The sequence below is a fragment of the Tenrec ecaudatus genome, chromosome 2 (genome assembly GCF_050624435.1).
Source record: "Tenrec ecaudatus isolate mTenEca1 chromosome 2, mTenEca1.hap1, whole genome shotgun sequence".
NCBI lineage: Eukaryota > Metazoa > Chordata > Mammalia > Afrosoricida > Tenrecidae > Tenrec > Tenrec ecaudatus.
In genome coordinates this window covers 200,335,849-200,354,679 of record NC_134531.1, presented here as the reverse complement: position 1 = coordinate 200,354,679, position 18,831 = coordinate 200,335,849, and the positions used below count along the sequence as shown (strand labels likewise).

The window sequence follows — 18,831 nt, the reverse complement described above, 5'->3', positions numbered from 1 at the left end:
TTGAATGTGCTATCATGCTTGGTAATGTACACGGCAGAGAAAAAGGGGAAGGCCCTCAACGAGATGGATTGAAACAGTGGCTGCAACAATGAACTCAGGATTAAGAAAATTATGAGAATGATCCAGGATAGGGTAGTGTTTCCTTCAGGTGTACATAGTGCCCCTGTCGATTGGAACTGACTTGATGACACTTAACAACAGCTCTGCCTCTCTTATACTCTCAGGGCAGCTAAGTTCTATCTCATGATCTCCTTGCTGAATGGTAATATCATTGAATACTCATGAACCCTGTGCTTCAATTTCTGATGACGCTGGTCTCAGTCGCTTCAGGCAGAGATCATGAATGTGCGCCACTACTGGCTCTCCTTCCTTGATGGCTCTTGAATTTCTATCTGTTCTTGCTTTTGAGATGACTCCTTTTTATAGCCAAAGAAATGACAACTGAAATAGACTCTTGCATTCCAATGGTGGTACACCTGTTCTATTTGCCGAATCTCATCCAATTCATTGGTGGGATTTACAGAGACCTAAATGAAAGAGCCTTATTAAATAATTTCACTTCATCACGGCTAGATATTGTCAAGCCTGTTAAGTTAATTTCGGCATACCATTTTCTGGGGCAAGCCATTTCTTAAAGTACATTCCCTTCGCTGTAATTTTATCATATTTTTCTTTACACACTGAATATTTTGAAAGTGTAAGTGCTAAGTACAATTCTCAGATATGAGATAGTTCTTGATATAAACATACTATAAGGTGGGTATCATTTTTTCTAAATGGTCATAGCCTAGTTTTAGTGTTTTAATTATCCTGAGATATGGAAATAAATCATGTGTGGAGGTACTCAATGAAGAAAGTATTTTGTCATCAGTTTTCTTCAAATGGTTTCCCATTAGCCCTGAAGCCCAGCATTCCCTAAGGCTTTTGCCCGTGCCTAGTTTCTTATACCAGTAATTGAAGCATTAGTTGATATTTGAATGTCGACTGTGGAACCAGAAGCAGGTTAGTACCTTGACCCTGGAATGGACTAACTTGCAGGGTGGTGTGCTCTAAAGCTTTCAGTGTTTTCTATTTAATTTACGTAATTTTAAGAACTGTATTTTGATCATACTGTTTTAAACTAACAGAAATTAAAGTACCTAGGCTGCTCTCAATAACATACGGCTATTCCCTTTTATTTTCTGACAGTGATATTCATCACCTTGAAAAATAATGGTCAATTACCATGACGGGTAACACAATTCCAGATGAAATATCATGTTCCATGAGAAATGTGTTGGCTTTATGGTAATTCTGAGTGCATGTTGTGAAAAACTTGTTAGATACTTCTTTACTAATTGAAACACCCGTATACCATTCTTTTTGCTAATATATATTCTTTAGAATGCTATCCAGAACTATGGAAAAGCTTCAAAAGGCCCAGACTCAGACTAGCTCTATGACTCTTACTTCATATTAGCAAATTGACTTTTGCAACATTTAAATTTTTACCAGGTGATTACTTTCCATTGTATTTCTACTGGTAACACGTGACCTAATGAAATGTTTAAATCAACATTTGAGGCTGTTTGGTTTTTTTGTGTCCATTGGACAAAGAATTGTTTTTAATCGTTTTATTGGGGCTCATACAGCCCTTAACACAATCCATCCATACATCAATTGTGTAAAGCACATCTGTGCATTCGTTGCCCTCCTCATTCTCTAAACATTTTCTCTCCACTTGAGAGCTGGGTATCAGCTCGTCATTTTCTCCCTCCCTCCCCGCTCCCCTGTTCCTCATGAACCCTTGATAATTTATAAATTATTAATTTGTCATATATTACACCGTCAGATGTCTCCCTTTATAAATGATAAATACTGGGTTCAAACTATGGGCTTTTTAATTTCTGGTAAGACAAAACCTTCTTTCATATTTCTATTTCACAATTATCATTTTATCAAATAGTAAAGGACAGGGGTTTGTTCTAGAGTATCTTATAAATTGGTTCGGATATAAGCTGAATGTCGAATTTTAAGAATAGTTTTTTTTATGGTTGCTTTGATTATTAGTTTCTGGGTTAATCTGTTCTTTATTTGCCTTGGGACTAGTACAAGCATGATAACATCAGCAAAAGAACTGTCATAACTATGCTTCCTCGTAACCCAATTACGTTGTGAATGACTGGGGTGTTAGCTGTACACAAATTTTTAGAAGAGTTGACATTTAGTTAATACTCTAGCTCTAAGGATAATTTACTAGTATCTTTAAAATTTTCGATCAATTTCCTGTTGGAAAAGAGAAAATTTCTGTATGCTTGTGTGTTTATTTGTGTGTGTACGTGTGTATGTGTGTGTGTGTGTGTGTGTGTGTGCATAAAACCATACTGGCTGTTATGTACTGAAAACCTATTGTCACCAAGTTAGCATTCTATGTAGACTACATTATTTCATTATTACAACTGCTCTGTGATATTTTACATGCATTAACTTAAAAATAAGGTATAAGAGAATCGATTCCTAACTTCACAGGATTTACAAATGCTCAAATATAGATTGTAATTTTGCTCTTTCTGATTCATATACTCTCATCCTCAAACTCTCTGCACCCTCTTACTCAAACTGTGGAATCTCTGATAGAGTAATGTGTGTGTTCAAACTACAAATGGGGAAGAAGTTTCCTGTTCTCTTTGATCAAATCAACGTTTCTATAAATTCATTTACATATAGATATATTAAAACTTTTTCTTCATGCTTACATTGTGCAATGATATTACTGCAAGGGATTTGTATTGTGCCCACTGAAACAACTACAGCAGATATTTTGGCTTCTTTGAGTAATTATAACTTTGTAAAAAGATTATTCAGGATAACTTTCAGGTGTGAGGTAAGGCATTTATGATGAAGTGGTAGAATTCTTGCTTTCAACCTGGGAGATGCAGGTTTGATTCACAGTCATGGCATCTAGGTGACAACTACAATCTCTCATCGAGACTTGCATGTTGCTGTGATTCTCAACCAGTCTCAGCAGATGTACAGATTAAATGGAAAGTAAGTAATACTTAACTCGCTACTTCTAATGAGGATGGCAGAGTCCTGGGCAGCATTTGCTTTCGTTGTGTACGAGGTAGTCATAATTTGAATGACTTTACAATACCTAAGAGCAATGTGCTTGTTAGTCCAGTCTTTATTTTAATTTGCTTTATTGTGTAACTTTGTCATTATTAAGATAATTGTTTAAAGAAAAATTTGTGAAGCCTGAATGTAGAGTTTACTTTCTTAACCAGGCATCTGATCTCCTGCTTCCTACTTTCGAAATGAGGGGAAATAATTTAATTTAATTTTCTTGTACTTCATCTGCAGATCTAGAATAATACCTAGGTTTCCACATTTAGTTATTGTGACATTGGATGAGGAGGCAATTTTTTTCTTTTAAACATTCTATTAGGGACTCATTCAACTCTCATCAAAATCCATCCATAAATTAGTTGTGTAAAGCACATCTGTACATTCTTTGCCCTCAGCCTTTTCAAAGCAGTTGCTCTCCAATTGGTTCCCCTTTCTCCCTTCCTCTCCCCTTCTTCCCCCTATGCTTCTGGTATCACTATTTCCACTCCTGCTCCTGTGTGTCCTGCACTTCAATCCCTTTCTATACCTGTGTACATGCTGTGGTCTAGTCTGAAGTGAGAAGCAGCACCGGGATCATGGTAGTGGGGAGTGAGGAAGCCTCAAGGAACCAGAGGATTATTGTGTGTTTCATCAATACTTTACTGCACCCTGGTGATTGTTCCACTGTCTATAGGTGGGCTTTGGATCTCTACTCCAGCCCCCATCGTTCTAAAGAGTAGGTTTTTTGGTATGTGTCTGCTGATGCCTATTACTCTGTTCCTATGACTCCTCATGATCTACCAGCGGTATGCTTCTCCCATGTGGACTTGTTGCTTCACTGCTGAATGGAGGCTTGTGTAACTTCAAGCGTTTAAGACCCCAGACACTACATCTTTTAATAACTGTGCACCATTCACTTTCTTCACCACCTTTGCTCATGCACCTGCTTTGTTATCTGAGATTGTATTGGGAGGGTGAACATCTGAGATTGCCTATTGGATAGAACAAAGTGTTCTTGTATTGAAGGAGGGTAGGAGAAGAGGGCCGAAGTCCAACCCCTACCTCCATGTATTGCCATATAAATATATGTACATAGGCGAAAACCTCTATTTTGTGGATTAATGTATTTATATATGTTTATACCTCTATCCATTGCTTTGCATCCTAGGTTCTTCCTCTGTTTCCTTTTTAATCTTCCTCCAGGTCCACTGACACTTTCCCCTTATTTCTCCCTCTTGGTAATTCCTCTTAGCTAGTTTTCTGTTGCTCCAAAGGCCCCGAACCCCACTGCCTGCCTCAAATCCCTATCTCTGCCTTGTAATTGACTTTAACACCCCAGGTGTTCCCCTGTCCATGGCACAGCCTGCTCCCCGCCCCCTTTGTCCACCACCCACCTTCCAGGTCTCCCAGGACCAATCCCGCTGCTCTCTCCTCGCGCATGCCTCTACCGCCTATCCTATATGGGTAGGTACACCGATTATGACCTGGTCCAACCTGATTTTAAAAAATGAAAATAGTAAGTGAATAAGAAAATAATTTTTTTTAAAAAGAGAGAACAAATATACAAAACTCCTGGGTCTCTTCGCTGGCCTTCAAGTCTGTCAGGAGCTGGAGCGCCCCTTGGGGTCTCTTCAGGGGCTTCATAGCTCTGACTTGCTCCAGCTGCTGCTCTGGTATGCTCAGTTTCGGTTTGCTCATTTTTGGGGCTTCAGACCGTGCTGACTCAATACCATGTTACCCCAGAAATGTCCTCCATCGCATTCTGCTCCAGTAAGGGAACAGCGCGTCACATGTTGTTATCTGTTGCCCAGTCCGTTCTGTGTCCCATGAGTTTCCTGCAGGGACATCATCCTGCAAGCCTGGTGTGATGGGCATGGGGTCCAGTCTAGCTCTTTCTTTCTCTTCCTCCCTCCTGCCAGCCTCAGTGTGGGTGTCCTGCTGTCCCCTCCCCAATCTGTTGGTTCTGTTCTGCTCTCCTCCACTTCCAGGGAGGGGTCAGTTTGGCTCCGGTTGGGGCCAGCCCTGTAACTCTCCTTCCATGCATCCCTCCATGTGGCCATGCTGTCCTTATGGTTGGTGCATCATGGTAGGGTCTGAATGCTCACTGCCGACTATGTGCACACAGGACCAGGACTCTCGCCCTGGGTGGATTAGTGCCCCACTCCTTCTGTCTTTATTTTACTTTCATTGCCCTTTTTCTCCCTCCCGCTTTCCTCCTTTTCGAATTCCTGTGTTGAGTAATTGTTTAATTTTAAAATATAAGGCCGTGGAAAATACCATGGATTGGGTCAGGTGTACTTTGGTCTTCAAAGTGATATCTTTGTTCTTTAATATGTTAAAAGCTAGACAAAGATTAACACATATGCTGCAGCCAGGAGCTCAAACATAACATACGTAATGATGACACGAGAGTATAATGATTAATTCTGTGCATACAAGGTCACTGTTAGTTGGAGCCAACTCAATAACATCTAACAATAAAAAGAGCAAATGCATATTAACCAGTTTATGCATTATTATTATGTGAATCCAAAAGAGATGTGTAATAACAGCACAGATGGATTGTAGGATGCTCTGGAAAAATATCTTGTTGGTTACTGAAAGATTAAAGTAATAATTTTCCCTCCATTACTGTTACTTCATAATTCAAATTTTTGTAAGAATATATCCAATGTTCCTTTTAAACAAATCTTCTTTCTTCACCATTCTTAGGTGTTCCAAGCAACAGTACAGGTATGGAAAATGCAAATAACACTAGCGGAATATATTTCATTCTTTTGGGGCTTTTTAACCACACAAAGATGCACCAGTTCCTCTTTGGTGTGGTGGTCTTGATCTTCATCACCTCACTGATGGGCAATGCCCTGATGATTACCTTCATCCTTGTGGACCCTCAACTCCACACACCCATGTACTTCTTGCTTAGCCAGCTTTCCCTCATGGACATGATGCTGGTCTCCACTATCGTTCCCAAAATGGCAGCCAACTACCTGATGGACACGAGGTTCATCTCTCCCACTGACTGTGGAGGCCAGATATTCGTGCTCATCTCTTTGGGAGGTGGTGAGTGCTTCCTCTTGGCAGCCATGGCCTATGACCGCTACGTGGCTATATGTCATCCACTGCGCTACCCTATTCTTATGAGCCAGAGGCTCTGCTTGCTCATGACAACAGGTTCATGGCTTCTTGGAGCAGTTGATGGGCTAATGCAAGCTGCCATCACTTTGAGCTTCCCTTACTGCCACTCTAGGGAAATCAACCACTTCTTCTGTGAGGCGCCAGCACTGATCCGTCTGGCCTGTGCGAACACCAAGCTCTACGAATCTTTCATGTACGTCTGCTGCATCCTGATGCTCTTGATCCCGTTGTCTCTCATTTTTGCCTCATACAGCCTCATTCTGGCTGCAGTGCTTCGAATGCGGTCAGTTGCAGCCCGGAAAAAAGCCTTCACTACCTGCTCCTCTCACCTTGCAGTTGTGGGACTCTTTTTTGGGACCATCATGGTCATCTACATGAGGCCCAAGTCTTACAGGTCAGAAGCTTATGATAAGGTAGTCTCAGCTATTTATACCATCTTTACACCTCTCTTGAACCCTCTTATATACAGTGTGAGAAACAAAGATGTTAAGGGGGCATTGAAGAGGTTCCTGAGAAAACCTTTAATGTAATGCCTACATTCAATATTAGTCTTCAGTATTTTGGCACAGTAGCTGGGGACAGGTTACATTTCCAAAATATTGTTTTGTTATACTATTAATATCATTTAATTTTCTCTATTTTTTAGTCAAATCACTTTCCATTTCCTTACAATATCCTTGCATTCGTTTATGTTATTAATTTTACATTTGGAAGATGAATTAATTAATTTATTAATGATATTTGTGTTGCTGCTCAAACGTTGTAGCGGGAAATTAGCTCTGAAATTAATGCCTCCTCGTTAGTAGTAAAGTTACAGGCTAGTCTACAAAACATTGTTTACAAATATACCAATTAAACTGTATTTTTTCCATTTTGTGGAAATAATTAAGTAGGATGAGGACATACACACTCAATATACAATATTCAATATATGCATAATAATTTGAAACATAGATTGAGATTCTATCCTTATATAGTGAATTTCAAAATATTTGTCAAAATATGTGTCAAAATACAAAAGAAGCAATGTGAACAATGAAACTGCACCATAAAATATATTTTGAACATTAGGAAATATTTATAAGAATGTTGCTATGAGATTTGCTGATCCTAAATGTAATTTTTAAAAGCATGCCCAAAGCTAAGGAGATTTCAAGACAGACTATTGTAAATGACTATTGGCTTTTCATGATGTATGTTAAAATGTAAGATATAGATATGAGGTAAATACGTTTTTACTTGAAGCATATTTTACTAATTCTTTTACATGTGTTTCCTTACTATGTTACATCCTTCATAGATTACCTCCCCAAAAATGAGGTGTGGGATAAAAAAATATATGTTATTACTATGTTCTATTCTTTTTTTTCAGTTTTATTTTTTAACATTTTATTAGGGACTCATACAACTCTTATCACAATCCATACATATACATACATCAATTGTATAAAGCACATCTGGACATTCAATGCCCTCATAATTTTCAAAGCATTTGCTCTCCACTTTAGCCCTTGACATCAGGTCCTCTTTTTTTCCCCTCCCTCCCTGCTCCCCCATCCCTCATGAACTCTTGATAATTTATAAATTATTATTTTGTCATATCTTGCCCTGTCCAGTGTCTCCCTTCACCCCCTTTTCTGTTGTTCGTCCCCCAGAGAGGAGGTCACATGCAGATCCTTGCAATCGGTTCCCCCTTTCCAAACCACTCACCCTCTACTCTCCCAGTATCACCCCTCACACCCCTGGTCCTGAAGGTATCATCCACCATGGATTCCCTGTGCCTCCAACTTCGTTAATACATTTCTATGTATATAATATAAAGCACATATCTTCAAACAGAATTGAATCATTCTAAATTCATATGAATAAGATTCCATCTATAATGTTGAAAGATCTTGCTTATTGGACAAAGGTAAGTCACAGAGAAATGTTGCTTTTCATTTTGCATTCCTTTCTACCTCTGGCTATGTATATGAAGTGAATACTTAGAGAAAAAGCTTTATCTCCTCTTTCACATAAAAATCATCTATATCCTCTTTTCACAATGCAGTTGTATTTTTCAAAGTAAGGTAGTTATTTTATGTTTGAGATATTAATTTTATCCATGCTGCAAGATATCCAAGTTCTTGTTAATATTTACAATTTTTGCATGTTTTTGAAATGTAAACAGTAAAAAAAAAAACCCACACAAATAACATGATAGAATGAGTATTACAGTAATTGGAAACTCATGGCAGAATTTTCCCTTTTATGTTATGAATATTTTTCTCCTGCATGATAATATAGCTCCTCGTGATACTGCATTATGTAATTTTACTTTCATTAGTTGCAACAGCTATTTTTTCTCTATATCTCTATCTGTCCTTGTGTACCAGTATTTTATAAATTATAGTTTTATAATATACTGTATTTTGCCTCTCCATCACTTCACAGTCTTATCAACATTTTTAACTTTTCCTTTTAGTGTGCAACTTTTATGACAACTTTTTATTAAAATAATTCATCCTATGCTTTAACCTGGAAATTTAGGTGGCATTTGCATAAATTAATTTTCAAATAACAGCTATATAGTTACATTTAATTTTTCTCTATATTTAAATTCTATCAATGCATTATATTTGATATTCAAAACATAAGTCATTTTCTTAAACAATTTTTGAAATATTGTTAGTCATCACATTTATTATCAGAGAATTGAAAATTTTATTATAATATTATATATAATAATAACATATTGGAATTTTACCAGGTAGCATGATTCATCCAATTGATTTATTATCTTCTTTTAGTTATTTGAATAAATTATATTTTTCAAATTTTCAGAGATAAATTAAGTGTTTAAGCAAAAATTAAAGTTAGATAAGATATAATCTTTCAAAATTCACCATTATTTCATATGTGGTATAATTTTGATTTTAGGATTAACATATCTCATGTAATTTCAGAAGTAAATTGGAATGAATGGACTTTTTGATGGTTTTATATATATATATATATATATATATATATATATATATATATATATATATATATATACAAGTCTTATTCTAGGCTACTCTAATGGTTTCTTTCCTCTTTTGACATTATTAAAATCCTTTCTCCGATGTTTGTAATTATCTTATATTCTAGGTCAATTGTGCATTTTACTTTATCTCATCATTGCCAGCCCTCTATTTGACTGGCCTAATGCAGAGCAAAATATAGAAAAGCACTATACAACACTGAAAAGAAGAAATTGTGTGATTCACTTTTAGAGTTTCAGGATCTACCACAACTAGGCCTACCTAAGAGATGTTGTGGATTTGATTCCAGCTCACAAAAATAAGGCAAACATAGAAATAAAGTGAGTGACGTGATATTTTTGTTCCCCAATACAAATAAATGAATGCTTACCCTTAATGTAACTTGTTAAGGGTAAAAATACATGATGGAAAAGATTGAAATAATGTAAGAATACCAAAATATCATGCAGAAACACCAAATGAGCATGACATTGACACAATCTCATCTCTGTTTACAGGAAGAAATCATCGTGTTCATATTGGGGGTTTTTGTCAGAAAGGTGATTGTTCATTACGCATGTTTAATGTGTTGGAGAGGGACTTATATTTATCTTAGGTGATTAAAAATTATATAGCATTTAATTATCATTTTGTCACTTTGTTTACTCTTTAAGGACAGTCAATGTTGTGAAATGGGGATTTCAGATACTGCCTGACTCCTTTCTTTGTTTTAAGCCATGAAGACAGAAAATCAAAGTTGTGGAGCAGAGTTTATACTTCTGGGTCTTTTCCAATTTGGCCGCATGAACATTGTCCTCTTTTTGGCCATCACCGTCCTCTTCTCAGTGGCTGTAACAGGGAATGTTATACTGACCTACCTCATTAAACTAGACACTCGACTCCACACTCCCATGTACTTTCTCCTCAGTCAGCTATCCTTCATTGACATGATATACATCTCCACCACGATACCCAAAATGGTAGCCAATTTCATATCAAATAATAAGACCATTACTTTTGTAGGTTGTGCGATTCAAACGTTTGTGTTTTTACTCCTGGGTGGAACTGAAGCCCTTCTTCTTGGTTTCATGTCGTATGATCGATATGTTGCTATCTGTCACCCTCTACATTATCCTGTGCTCATGAGCAAGACAATTTGTCTGTCCATGGTCACAAGTGCATGGGCAAGTAGTTCTTTCAATGCTTTAATGCATACATTGTATGTATTTCAACTTCCATTCTGTAGTTCTAGGCTCATTAACCACTTTTTCTGTGAAGTCCCGTCTCTGTTGCCTTTGGTGTGTCAGGACACTTCCCATTATGAGTATACAATTCTCTTGAGTGGCTTTATTATTCTGCTAATACCATTCTTGGCTATCATAGCTTCCTATGCCAGGGTGCTTACTGTGGTATACCAGATGAGCTCAGGTAGAGGGCAGAAAAAAGCTGTGTCCACCTGTTCCTCTCACCTGATTGTGGCAAGCCTATTCTATGGGACTAGTATTTCCACCTATATGAGACCACATTCTTTGCGTAATTCTAAACAGGAGAAAGTGGTTGCAGTGTTTTACAGCATGATCACCCCACTTCTTAATCCATTTATCTACAGTTTAAGGACTAAAGAGGTCTTGGGAGCCTTGAAGAGACTGATGGGAAAATGAATATTTGTGCAGAAAATGTGGCATTCGGAACCAATGTTACATTGAAACTGCTCAACATAAAGCAAGCTATTTTTTGTTTTTATTTGCTGAACATATGTGTATGAAGATGTGTATATGTATGTATATAGCATAATACTAATTCAGCATTTTCAAGCATATGATTCAATGATTTGAATTATACCATGCACATTGTACAAACATAATTATAATAACTGCCAAATTTCCAATCACCATAAAGAAAAACCTCAGTGCCACTCTCTCTGTTTCCTCTAGTAACTAAAAATAAACTTTGTTCTCTAAGTGTTTGCCTGCTCTTGTATTGTTATAAAAGTGAGATCAAGGTAGCAGACAGACATTGGGGCTTTACTCAAGTACTCCCTCAATGCAAGAACACCTTGTACTAATAACCTGGAATTCCGTGATTCTCACCTTTCCTGACATGATCATTGAAGACAAAATGGGTGCATAACCAAATGTGGTGAAGAAGGTTGATGGTGCCTGACTATCAAAAGACATAGCACCTGAGGTCTTAAAGGCTTGAATATACACAAGTGACCATCTAGCTGAGAAGCAATCAAGCACACATGGAAGAAGCACACCAGCCTGAGTGATAATGAGGTGCTTATGGGATCAGGTATCAGGCATCAAAGACGCAGAACAAAAACTCATATCTATGTGAAGAATGGGGAGTGTAGAGTGAAGAACCAATGCCCATCTGTAGACAATTGGACAACCCCTTACAAAAAGGTCACAGGAAGAGAAGAACCAGTCAGTGTGCAGTGTAGCAATGATGAAACACAACTTTCCTCTAGTTCTTTAAAGCTTCTTTCCCACCACTATCATGACCCCAATTGTACCTTACAAATCCAGCTAGACCAGAGCCTGTACACTGGTACAGATAAGAGTTGGAAACACAGGGAATCCAGGACAGATAAACCACTCAGTACCAATAATGAGAGTAACAATACCAGCAGGGGAAGGGGAAGGTTGGGGGAACTGATCAGAAAGATCTACCTATAAACCGCTCCCAGGGAAACGGATAACAGAAAAGTAAGTGAAGGGACACATTGGATGGTGTAAGACACGAAAAACCATATATAAGTTATCAAGGAGTTGTGAGGGATGGAAGGTGGGTAGAGGGCAAAATAAGCTGATACCAAGGGCTCAAGTAGGAACAAAATGTTTGAAAATGATGATGGCAGCACATGTACAAATGTGCTTGACACAATGGATGGATGGATTGTGAGAAGATCTGTAAGAACGCCCAATAAAATGATTTTATAATTCTAAAAAAAAGTGAGATCAAATAATATTTGACATTTCACTGGGCATAGTTTTCTTGGGTTCACCCATTTTACAGTATGAATCAGAGTGTAATATATAGTATAATTATATTCTTTTATTTTTATGACTTAGTGCCAATCCATTGCATATTTGTTGTACATCAGAGTATTGATACATGCGTACTTTGATGGACACATACATTAGTCCGCCTTTTGTGAGCAGAGATGCAAACACTCCCCAGCCTTGTGCCATCCTCACAGTTATTCTTACTTTCTCTGCTTCAGCTCATTGCCTCCGTCTCTGTACGAACCCTTCTCTTTGAGGGCCTTCCGCCTTTCCACTGCCCCTCTATTTTACCAAACTTGATTTCCTCCTCCAACGACTGACCTCTCCTGACAATATGTCCAAAGCATGAAAGACAAAGACCCACCATCCTCGTCTTTAAGAAGAACTCTGGCCCAAATTCCTCAAAGACAGATGTGTTTGTCATTTAGGCAGTCCGTGGTATTTTTAGTCTTCTTTGCGACCACCGCAATTCAAATGCAATGATTCTTCTAAGGTTTTCTGTGTTCAGTGTCTCACTGTCACATATATATGAGACAATAAAGAACACCATGACCAGGGTCCTGAGAGTCATATACTTACACATCAATACTTTAAAGAGGCCTGTGTAGCAGAATTACCTAATGTAGCACATCTTTTGAGCTCTTGACTGCTGCTTCCATGAGCATTTATGGAAGATCCAAGCAAGACAAAACCCTAGACAACTTCAGTGTTTTCTCCATTTATCATTATGTTACCTTCTGGTCCAGTTGTAAGGATACTGATCATCTTTACGTTGACTTGTGATCCACACCGAAAGCTGCAATCCTTGAATTTCTTCAGGATATACTTCAAACCCTCCTCACTTTCAGCAAGCAAGGCTGTGCCATCTGCACATCACAGGTTGTAAAGAGACCTTCCTCAAATCCTGTCAGTGCACCACACTGTGGTGGCCTGTGTGTTGTGATGCAGGAAGCTAGGTCACTAGTATGTCAAATGCCAGCAGGATCACTAAAAAAATAAATGAATAAGGTTTCAGTGGAGTTTCAAGACTAAGAAGAGATAGCATTTTGCCCATTTTGGAGGAGGTTTCTACTGAAAACCTTAAGCATAGCTTGGAAATGTTGTCAGATGATGAATGGATGCCTAATGGGAGGAAGCAGAACCTTGTGGGAGATAGTGCCAGAGGAGGAGCCCCTTGATTCTGAGGTCTCTTGAAATACATTTTCTCTGAGTGGAGTCGACCATGGTAACTTAAGTGGAGAAAAAATTGCAAAAGTGTAGCATATAGGATCTTCTATGCTGACAGGGCACAAACTCAAGGTAAAGAGAAACAGCTCCAACAATATGCTAATTATCAGAACTTGAAATACACAAAGTATGAATCTAGGAAAATTGCAAGCCATCAAAAATGGATGGAATGCTTGAAGATTGATGTCCTAAGCCTTAGTGTGTTGAAAGGTATTGACCATTTTGAATCTGAAAATCCTCTCATTTACTTTGCCAGGAATGCACAATCAAGAAGAACAGCACTGCATTCATTGTCAGAAAGAATATTTCAAAAGCGATATTGAAGAGCAATTCTGTGCTTGATGGTTTATGCCTAAACTGGAAAAATCTGAAGCCATGACGGAACATTCCTTTCTAGGATTGAACGATTAAAGGAAGCTTATGGTCAGGCCTCACATAGGCCCATGGTATAAGAACTCTTTGTTCTTAAGAGTATCTTTATGCCCCCGATATATGTACAGCTTACATATATCTCCCTTGTAAACTTTTGAAAAGTCATTATCATTTTATGATAAAGAATATTATAAATCATTTGCCTATGGCATGAGGTTAATCTACAGATAGTATTATTAATTTAGCCAATGGTATAGAATGTAAAACACAATAGCAAAAAGGAATTTATAGAAGTATAGACTGGGTGTGAACCACAGTATATGAATTGTTGGCTTCATTAGATTATAATCTTAAGTGACTGGACACTAGTTTAACAAAAAATGGGAGTTGGCAATCAGCCAACATTTCCAAGAATAGTCCCATATTGCAACTTAAGGCTTGACATTTTTCTTGAGTTCTTTCGGTTTAAGATAAGATGAACGTGCTTTGGTTTTCTAACTCTAGGTTTTTGGTCATTTCATTATAATATTTGACTGTTTTTTTGAGCTGCCCTTTGAAATTTTCTTTTCAGTTTTGACTTCATTATTTTTTCCATTTGCATTTGCTACTCTAAAATTAAGAGCGAATTTTAGAGACACTTCTGACATCCACTTTGCTTTTTCCTTTCTCTTCTCTTTAATGACCTTATGCTTTCTTCATGAATGATGTTCTTGATGACTTCACCCAGCTCCTCGGGTCTTCTGCCCATGTTCAATGCATCAAACCTGTTCTTGAAATTCAGGTGGGATAAACTAAAGTTTATATTTTGGCTCTTGTGGATCTATTTTTTTTCCTTTTTAGCCTGGACTTACAAATGAGCAATTTATAACGTGTCCACCAGTCAGCTGCTGGCCTGATTTTCGTTTTTTTTTTTTTTTTTTTTTGTTTAGGTGGTTTTATTTGGCCTCTAGTATTGAGCTCTCTCCATCATCTCTTCTCATAAATATATTCAATTTCATTATTGTGTATTTCATCTGTAGAAATCCATTTGTATGGTCATTTGTGTTGTTGAAAACAAGTATTTGCTATGAACAATTCTATTACACGATCTCCAGTTTTATTTCCATTACCAAGTCCATATTTTCCATGTACTATTCCTTTCTTTTTGTGTCCAATTCTACATTCCAATCGCCAATAATTATCAATGCATCTTGACTTCATGTTTATTCATTTTCCAACTGAAGATATTGGTAGAATTGTTCCATTTCTTCCTCACTAGCTTTTGTGCTTGATGCGTAATTTGATTAATAGTTGGGTTGATTGGATTTCCTTGAAGGCAGAGATACATACTCCTATCGCAGATAGCATTGCTCTTCATGAATGATTTTGCAATGTCCTTTGTGACAGTAAATTCAATGCCATTCATCTTGATTGTTTTATTGCTGATATAGTAAATCATAATTTTCTGATTCAAAATAATCAAAATAGTCTATTTCACCTCACTGACGACTAGGATATTGATCTTTATATAACCCATTTCATTGTTTGACACCTACCAATTTTCTTAGGTTCATACTTTATACATTTCAAATTTTGATAATTAACAGATGATTATAATTGTTTCCCTTTACTTAGTGTATTGTCCCATCAGTAAATGACGATCCTAAGGCTCTACCCCATTAGGCTTTACACCATGCACATCATCATGGAAGACTCCACTCCAAAAAAGTCCTCTTCAGATTATTGAAAACCAAGTCTGTTACTTTGAGTATTAGGTTTCTGGAGTAGGTTATACCGCAGTTCTTTGCTTCACAAGCTAAATGAATTCGCACCAAAGCGTATTTCATAATCCATGTGAGTTTTTATGAAGGAAATGAAAGGAAAAGTTTCAGGTTCTACAGTTTCAAAAGGGTACATGCTATTTTTTGAAAGTGTGCCAAGCCACGTGGAAGCCACACTGGCGTTCACAACTGGGCACACAAAATCACGTGGGGAAAAGCACCCACATGTGTCAAATTTTGTAATCCCCAGAGACCAAGAAGTCAAGAGGCCAAGAGCATGTGGAGACCTGGAGTGGCCCTCCTTAGTGAGGGCAGAGCAAAATCAGACTGTCATTGGGCCTAGAGGGGGGCCAAGGGAGCATGCAGGCGGTGCTTCCTGTCTTTATTCCATCCCACCATTGGCTGGTGGACGCGTGGTTGAAGGTATTGGTTGATTTCATTAGCTGTGTTTAGGCCCATCCAGGTGATGTCATGGCCTAGGCGAGATTTTTGGTTTCACCTGTGCTAGGGGTATTAGTCTGTCCATGCTCAGTTCAGGTCTGCCCATAAGTGTCCAAAGGCTGGCTGATTTATTTCCAACCCCTGTATGTGGCCCTGCCAAGAAATTTCTGCTAGCATAGGCATTTGGAGAAGACAACCCCATTTTGTCCCCATACCTAGCTACCTTTCATGAGGATTACAGTATGCCTGATCCCAGTCATTGTCTTTTCAGTGAACTCATAACCCTGTAAGGAACACAAGAAAGAATCTATGTGTTTGAACAGTGTTGCTAAGAAGAATATTTAAAATACCATGAACTCCCTAAAGGACACGCCAATCTGTCTTGCCAGAAGTTTTGGGCAGAGTGTTCCTTAGAAGGAATTTTTCTTTCACGTTTTTATATATAAGACTTTTTCTTACATACTTGTGACATGTTGTTAGGAGAGTACTCTCCCTTCAGAAGGACTTCTTGTTTGGTAAAGTAGAGAAACAGAGAACAAGAGGATAGCCCTTGACAAGACGGATGGACAACAATGGGCTCAAGCACAGGAGCAATTGTGAGGATACAGGGGTTCTCTAAGTGTTTGTGTTATGTTTTTTATAATGTCTCTTTAGGTCAGAACTGACTATATGGTGATTTCACGCAAACTTTTTTAATGATTCTTTCAGAATACATATTGAATAAGTAGGTGAGGGGATACAATCCTGACCCCCACCCCCTTTGCTGGTTTAAAGGAATGAATTACTTCCCTGTTTTGCACTCACAAATGCCTCCTGATCCATGTACAAGTTCTGGATGTGTATAATGAAGTGTTCTGGGATTTCCGTTCTTTTGTTAGCCTCTCAATAGTTTCAGTGAGAAACTGAAAACCAGGAAAAGAGTGTCTGCAGACAAATTCTCTACATTCATAAATAAGAGTCTGGGAGGCAGACTGGTGGAGGAATGTCTTCATGCTCATGAGTTGGAGATGAATTCCAGTCACATTCTGTCAGAGTTACCAGCCCCTAATACATCATTATGGGCCCGGTACATTCAATTATAGAGCAATAATAAATAAAGATTATAGTAATGTCATAGAGAGCATGAGATAGAAAAGAGATTGAAATAATGGGATCAGGCACACTTCATGGCAGCATGTTCACCTCAGCCTCACTTGGCGGTCCAAGTGGAGAGAGATATCTTTAATGCTAACAAAGACTTTTATATTCTCAGGGGACATGCAAGCCCCCTAATTACAAGCAAAGACATACGTCACAGGAAAGGGTTGTGCTATAGGTGATACAGCAAGGAGAGGGGGACAATCTAAGGATGTACATGCAGTAGGAAGGGGAGGGATTGGGAGCACACATGTGACAAAAAGGGCGGAACCTCGATTCAGGATGGCAGCCTAATTTTGGATGTCACTGGGCAGGTTTGACCTGTTCTCAGGAGCTCCATAGAAATCATTATCAGTAGGGTTTAAACCAACCCTACAGGGACCAAACTGATGACTGCAAGCCTTTCGGGAGATGTAACCAATTGTCCTTAACAGCAAGGAGTGGGCCCTATTTGTGGTGGGACTGACAATAATCTGGCAACTGAATCCCTTCAAGGAAGTAATTTGACAATCATTGACCATTAGCTTCAATCCGTTTCCTAAGTCTAACATATATTTGGGGGAGATAACTTGGGAGAAATCTTTCTGTTTCCCACAACATTCTCCTAACAAAGTTATCCCCCGCAATGATCCCCCATAAAAACATCAACATAAAGATTCTTCTATTATTTACCCCCAGTGGCTAGCTGCATCAAGAACAATCAGACCCTATTGTCTGCCCCACGCTAGGCATACCCTTCTTATAAGGATAAGAGATTGTCAGTCTGGAGAAGAATTCAGGCCACCTCAGGTCAAGTCAGCTCAGGGGACATCAAGGTTAACTACCAACTAACTCTAGAACCCACCCATCTTGTGTATGTAGTTTCTTGTCATGTGAATGCCTCTAGTATATCCTCTTCCTGTCCTGTGTATGCACATTCACAAGAGTTTATAAGCTTGGAAGGAAACGCATTATCTCTCTCGATTCGGTGAGCTTACAAGGTGAGCAATTGCATGTATTGTCTTATTTTTCTTTAATTTACCCTTAAATTACACAACTACGCCCCCCTTGGACACATTCAGTTGTGGAGGCTGGTCCACTATATGATCCACACAGTCAAATGTCTAGGCATAGTGAATAAAACAACTTTCTGGTATTCTCTACTTTCAGTCAAGAATCAGATTCTTACAAGATCCATTTGGCATCAGGAAATATATCCCTTTTTCCATGCTCTCTTAGGAATCCAGCATGAACCTCTGGGAGTTCCCTGGTGATATACTCTTTCAACTGTTCTTGGGAACTCTTCTGCACACAAGCCACTACAGTAAGACCAACTGACATACAAGTGGTAGAAGATAAAGTGTATGCAATATTTTATAAATTTAACCTTCTGATAAATGTTTTAAAAATAAAAACAAATATTATCGTCTTAAAACGGAGAGTTAGGGACTGTTTTCCTCCCCCCCCCCCCCCGAAACTGATGATGCTAGCAATATTAGTTCACTTCTTTATTGTTTTAAAATACCAAAAACATGAAATTCTCAGGCTGTTATTATTTTTAAGTGTTTAATTCAGTGACCCTATTAATTATATTTAAAATGCTGCAAAATCACCACCATTGACTAATTTTGTCACCCCAAACAAAACAGTAATCAAACAATAATTTCTAAGGTCCTTCTT

The 18,831-nt window shown here is 38.2% G+C and overlaps 2 protein-coding genes across 2 annotated transcripts; both read left to right on the top strand.

The window, feature by feature from the left end:
- Positions 1–5,819: 5,819 nt before the first annotated feature.
- LOC142441224 (olfactory receptor 2T33-like) lies at positions 5,820–6,752 on the top strand. The gene has a single exon (XM_075543277.1). The coding sequence runs from the start codon at positions 5,820–5,822 to the stop codon at positions 6,750–6,752; it is 933 nt and encodes a 310-aa protein (XP_075399392.1).
- A 3,209-nt stretch (positions 6,753–9,961) lies between these two features.
- On the top strand, positions 9,962–10,885 carry LOC142441223 (olfactory receptor 2AK2-like). The gene has a single exon (XM_075543276.1). It carries the CDS (start codon positions 9,962–9,964, stop codon positions 10,883–10,885), a length of 924 nt encoding a protein of 307 aa, XP_075399391.1.
- Positions 10,886–18,831: the final 7,946 nt, after the last annotated feature.

What these genes read in the sequence shown, in the direction of transcription:
- LOC142441224 (XM_075543277.1), top strand. Translation starts at nt 5,820, where the DNA reads ATGGAAAATGCAAATAACACTAGCGGAATATATTTCATTCTTTTGGGG.
- LOC142441223 (XM_075543276.1), top strand. Translation starts at nt 9,962, where the DNA reads ATGAAGACAGAAAATCAAAGTTGTGGAGCAGAGTTTATACTTCTGGGT.